Genomic DNA, 6,079 nt, shown 5'->3' with positions numbered 1-6,079 from the left:
TTATCTTTTGTCCGTTTTAAATGCAACAGGCATTCAACATCGGAATATAACAGCTTGAAGGTTACTCGAACATACAACTTTTTTTTGCAGGAGATACTTAATCACATGCCTAACCTTAAGAATGTAAATACTTTTAATTTAAATCAATATGAAAAAATAATTTGGTTAAAGTTAGACATGCTTTGAGAAATTAGAGTCTTGAAAAAAAAAGATGAAACAAAATCATAGGTTTAAATGTACAGGTTATGTCATTTGGAATGAACGGATGCGAGTTGTCAATTTTTTTCCTTTTCGTTCTATTTTAGAATTTGAACTGCTCATGACAAATTTGTTCCCAGATTTTATTGTGCATTATATTGTGAATATTAGGCAGATATTTAAACAACCTGAAAAGGAGGTTTTTTCAGTAGGCAATACATGAAAAGTGTTCAGCAAGCAGTTAATTTAAAAGAGTAGTCCTTCCGAAGTCTGTTTTCCCCACTCCAAAATATTTTTGTTTCGTTTTGGTGGTTTTGTTTTTTTTTTTTGTTCTACTGTCTTGCGATAAATGCTCTAACGATTTATTTTCATGGGAAAAGAGATTTTAATAATTCTATCCCTTTGCACTGTTAATATAAATTAGAAAAACATTTGAATATAAGGTGTCGACCTTATTCCGATTTTCAGATGCGACAATTAGAAGTCATTGACACCAATCTACCACAAGTCACCTTAGTCTCATATCTTGCTCTGATATTAGAATAATCAAGGAACGCAATTCAGAAATAATATTACATCCTGCATTTTATTCAATTCCATATGACAAAAATAGTAACCTAGACTAAGACATCCATTTCAATCAGTAGATGTGTCAAGCCAACAAGATTTAATAATAAAAAATATTGGATCTAGGTAACAATTCCCAGCTGTTTCAGGGAGGCTCCTAGCCCTACATGGTATCACAGTATAAAAATAGTGTCTCTCTTCACCATGCAGAGAGGAATAGCCTAACCCTGAATACAAAATGGGGTCAGTCTTACTGTACCATCATCAACCATCTTATTTACAACACTTTACAGATTTTTTTCTTTTTTTCCTTTTTTGTTTTCTCTTCTCTTTTTTTTTTCTCCTTTTTTTTTTCTTATTTTTTTTAAGTTATACACATCCTTTAGGGAACAGAGATAACACTAGATGGTACCAAATACTAACAAAAAAAAAGTCACACCAAAAATTACACAGATAAATAAAAACATTCAATTGCTGAAATCCAGCAACATTAAGCCACCTCAGTTTTTTTTGTTTTTGTTTTTTTTTTAATGCTTGGAAACACCTCTAATCACCCACACACTGTGGCCAAAACCGATGTTATATTGTAGAGGTGTTAGAGATACAAAATTTTTCTTATATAGAGAGATACATAAATCTATATATCTCTACCTCATCATTGTAGAAAATGGAGCTGTAGAGTTCATTGTTCATTTCCAACAGAAACAAACATCTAAGTCTTTGAACCTCTTTTCACTCCATTATGTGATGGCAGAAATAGTCCATCCTCTTACAGTAATGGTTTCTGTTGTATAAGAAAGATTGTCCTATTTTTCAGTCTCAACTGAGAAGACCTCACTGTCTGATTCATTCTTCAGGGGCATAAAACTCCTTGCGCTGTTACCCAGCTACCCATAATGTCCCTCAAGCAATTCTGCTGGACGGAAGTTCATAGTGTCAACTCCACCATGCTTGTAATGCACAAAAATGAGGTAGTACACAAAACATTTACTGTTCAAGTTTTGATTAAGCCCCAGTCTCCTCAGCATCCCCAGCCTAAATTATGAGTGGAACCATTCCCTTTGTTTACTTGGTGTCATTTCAACAATGCAATCAACATAAAATTATATTTGATTAATCAGAGTACATTGTGCTTTGGAGAAATCTGAAAAGATAATCAGACAGAGTTGGAAATAAATACAGAACATTTGTGTGTTACTACTGCTCACGCTGCCCGAAAGTTCTTATTTTGTTCTAATATTATTAGGCAGTTGGCAGTTGTCTTTCTCATGGTTATGTGTGAAAGAGACAGAAGAGATTACAGTAAAATTAAACCTACACAATGTTCTCCTTCCTCTATCCTAGACTTGTATTAATATCACACTCCTAAGATAACTGTATCAGAATTGTGTCGGAGGCGGTCATGCTTTTAAGTGGGCTTCGTAGAAAAGTTAAATGAATCATTTCCATTTAAGAAATGGCAGGCCCCATATTTCCTAAGGATCTGACAGTTCTCTGTAACTTTTCTGCTTAATTCATAGAGATCTCTCATTGTTTGACCTTAAAACAAAACAAGAAACTGCAACAGGGTCCTCCTCCTTATTCCTTAAGTCAAAGTATTATTTATAAAATAGTTTACATCTTTGTTCAGTTTCAAATTATAGACAAACCTCCCTAGTACAAAATACTAAAAGTGCAATAGTATAAATTAAGAGTTTGCAACCACATTATACAAACATTACCTTTTTATTGTACAGCTTTGATAACACGAAATATTTACTCACAACTGTTTATAATGTTGTGAATAATTTATGGTGCTAAGGTTTGTCTGTAACTTGTTTTCCAATCATTGAGCTAAAATCCACACTACATTTTTTTCATTTAATAGAACAACTGTCCACATAGCAGCTACAAATATTTAAATAAAAAAAGATTTGTTACTGACAGGTACTTGCACATGAAAAGCATGCTATCTTTCCCAATAAAACTTCACAATTTTGCCTGCATTGAAATAAACCACTTATTCATAGTAAAACAAAACTTGCTTAAAAAAAAAAAAATTCACATAGCCAGATGTATTTTGCAGTACAAAAGCTTCATTTAAGTTTGGGGCTAGTATATTGTCTGTTACCCGCATAATCTTAACATTATAAATACTACAGACAAGGATACTGTAATAATACACAGCATTGGGGTACTAAATCACTTATTTAAGATTAAGATTCCTAAAAACATAGTCCAAGTTTCTAACTAATTTGAACAAAACCAGCAAATAAGTGTGACAGAATGCTGTAATGAAGCCCCCCTTTCTCAGGTGATACTAAGTTTTGTAAGAAGCGAAGTGGATACAGACTAGCCTCTTTCTGTTTCTAATGAAGTTATCCCATGACTGGTTTGTTTGTTTTCTGTTAAATTAAAAGGTTTCAAAGTTCTCAGTAACAGTCAAACTCACTGTTGAAAGAAGTACCATGCAGATCTTGCAAGACAACTTTTCAGCAGCCATAGAGTTATGTATTTCTGCTATGGGTAAAACTTTAAAGGGAACCTATGCATTTAGGTCGGGAAACTAATGCTTAACTTCAAAAGCTGTACATGGAACAGGACAAGTGTTGTGTCGAGTAGTGGTCCAACAGTTACTCAGAATGAATGCTTTTAATTTATGCCAATCTCTTTATTATCCTCAATAAATCTGGTGAATGGACGACTGGCTCCCGTTTCAGAACTTGCTTTGTCCAGACTGACAATGGGAGGGCTGCTGCCCGTGCGAGATTTGTCCATGCCACCGGTAAGGTTACTTAGAGGTGGGATGGCGCCTCCGCCTAGACTTACTGGGAGCTGAGGAATGCCTCCGTTCTGTATGACAGAAATCTCATTGTTCTTCATAGCAAGTCCGTTAGTGATAGCTGCAGCATATTGGTTCCAAAAATTGGGGTCAACGTTCATGGCCCGAGCTGCCAAATCCTTCTGGAACATCTCGGAGAACTTGAGCGCATCGCCACCGAGCAAAGCCATGGGGTTTTCCACAGAGAGGCGGCGGCCACGGCGTGCAGGGGCGTTATTCCACATGTGAGTCCCCATGTGCACCTGCAGAGTAAACAGGGACAAGAAGCACCCCCAAGTTAGCACATTCTGGTGAGGTGTCTGGCCTGAAATGCTGCTACTTACAGTTGCGCTTGCTTTTTAAAAGAAATGCCTTTTAATTCGCATTGAAAACAAATCAATTCCAGTTAAGACACAATTCTAAAGTCCAGTCAGCCCACACAAAGAAAACCCAGTTCCGTAGTGGTGTTTCAATGTGCATTTGCTTCTTCTCAGTGAAAACAAACACGGTGCTGCAAGACTAAAGAGTACATAGTCTCTTAGGTTAGACAATTTCACATGCAAGCTGGAAGTCCTCACATGCCGAAAATTACCAAGGGCATTATTTGTACTAGGAGATGGGTGTTTTTTCCTGCCCTTCCCCTTTTTTCATCTTGTTCTACTTTCATAGTATTTTTTCTCACGTCAGAGGCACGAATTACTTTGCTAAATTTAATATTTTTAAAAAGGACATTTAAAAATGTAATCCCCAGGCTGTGTCCTGATGGTTAACCAGACTGCAGGAATAAGAGCCATCAGTCCCATAGTAACTCGTTGTAAATCTGTGAGAAACAGCTTTCCAGTCTGCAATGGCTGCAAAGCAGAATAGGAAATAGAAACTGGGGAGGCACCCACGGAGCTGAGCAAGCTCTGCATTTCTGGTTTATAGTGAGGTTGTTTTGCATTGATGGTCCATAAGAACTGTCAGAACGTGTCCATCAGCTGAATGGGTGTGCCATCACATCTGTCAGGAGAACTACAACATGCTTACATGTACACCTGAAACCAGTTTTAAAGTTCGCATCACTGCACAGCTGCTTTCCAGTCCCTACCTTCAACACAGTGGAAGCATAATGACCGCCACTATATACAGCAAGCATTTCCTTGAAGCTCCCTTCTCACCTGTCTTCGGGACAAACACTTAAGCACTAAGACCTGCTGAGTTCAAGCGCAGTGCCTTAAACCCCCCTCCCCAAGCCTTTACAGTTTTATGTGGCCTCTTACCTTAAGATTCCCCTTTGTGGTAAAAGCTCTACCACAGATTGTGCAACCAAACGGTTTTTCACCAGTATGGGTGCGCTCGTGTATCTGCAGTGCACTTGCTGAGGAGAAGGTCTTCCCGCACGACTGACAGTTGTGCTGCTTGGGAGTCCGGCGAGGGGGGGGCGCCAGCATAGGGGTGATCCCCGGACTCATCACTGTCTGTGGTGCAGCAGGAACCTGGATTCCAGCTGGAAGCGAGGGAACCTCACCCAAAGAGATCGGCTTGCTGTGACCATTCACTTCCATTTTGATCATGGTAGGTGCTGTACTGGTGACCAGGCTAGGAGTACTTTGGCTGGGACCTAGAGTAAAGTTGGGTTCAAATAACTGAGAAGGCAGCTCTTTTAATTTGTGCGTCAGTAAGTGCTGTTTTAAATTACCCATAGTGGAACACCCACGACTGCAGACTGTACAAACAAATGGACGTTCTTTAGTATGGCTGCGGTAGTGAATTTCCAATGCACTCTTAGAAGCAAAAGGCTTGCCACAGATATTACAAACAGTACTTTTAAACTTACCACGTTCTCTGTTCAGGAACAGCAGACTAAAAGGAGCCTCCTCTTTGATGACCGGTCTTCCTGGGTTGGTGGATGTCAGATCTAATGCGCCTCCATTTTCAGTTGTGGGCAGTGGACTGTCCGGTTTTTCTGTCTTTAGTTGTATTTCTTGTGGTTCTTCCTGGTTACTGAGACCGGGGGACTTTGATCTGAAACTTTCACTATTGCTATTTACAGGAGACAAAGCTTGCATGGAGGAAGAAGACTCTGACATTGCAGGGCTGCCTGCGCTCTGGCTTTCGAGATCACCAACGGCTGATGAGGAGTCATTGCTCAAATGGTCACTTTCCCCTGATCCATTTTCTATGGATTTTAAACTGGTCAGCTGCTGACAGTTCATGACAGAATCAATCATTTTCATTTGATTCTCCAAAGCAGCAATACTAGAGATCACAGAAGGTGGTGAAGAAGGGCATGACCCAGAGTAAGAGATAAGGGGTTTCGATGAGTCACTTGCTGTGTCTTTTAGTTCTGGGTCCTCTTCCATAGAATTTTCATCAATGTCATCATCGAAGTTGCTCAGTGTGTCAACATTCTTTTCATCGTAGGAAAGCTCTGAGTCCATGGCGTCCTGGAAGCCCTCTGGTAGTGGCGTGTTTGGAATTTGCCCACCCATATGCATACGAATGTGCTGCTGGAGAACAACCGCATTTGTA

At 39.1% G+C, this 6,079-nt stretch overlaps 1 protein-coding gene across 3 annotated transcripts in view; it reads right to left on the bottom strand.

The window, feature by feature from the left end:
- Positions 1 to 765: 765 nt before the first annotated feature.
- Positions 766 to 6,079, bottom strand: part of SALL3 (spalt like transcription factor 3) — a 23,675-nt gene continuing 18,361 nt past the window's right edge. For 2 of the 3 annotated variants that reach the window (XM_050308456.1, XM_050308465.1), the window contains exons 2-4: positions 5,385 to 6,079; positions 4,828 to 5,168; positions 766 to 3,828 (exon numbers count right to left, since the gene is read on the bottom strand). The exon at positions 5,385 to 6,079 is cut by the window's right edge. In XM_050308456.1, the coding sequence (XP_050164413.1) occupies positions 3,397 to 3,828; positions 4,828 to 5,168; positions 5,385 to 6,079 (1,468 nt within the window). In that variant the 3' untranslated portion in view covers positions 766 to 3,396. The remainder of the gene's footprint in view (positions 3,829 to 4,827; positions 5,169 to 5,384) is intronic. The other variant, XM_050308474.1, reaches the window with a different exon arrangement.

Source organism: Myiozetetes cayanensis, unplaced genomic scaffold, assembly GCF_022539395.1.
Source record: "Myiozetetes cayanensis isolate MyiCay16 unplaced genomic scaffold, myiCay2020 scf1, whole genome shotgun sequence".
Taxonomy (NCBI): domain Eukaryota; kingdom Metazoa; phylum Chordata; class Aves; order Passeriformes; family Tyrannidae; genus Myiozetetes; species Myiozetetes cayanensis.
The sequence above is the reverse complement of the archived record's forward strand: the minus strand, read 5'-3'. Positions and strand labels throughout refer to the sequence as shown.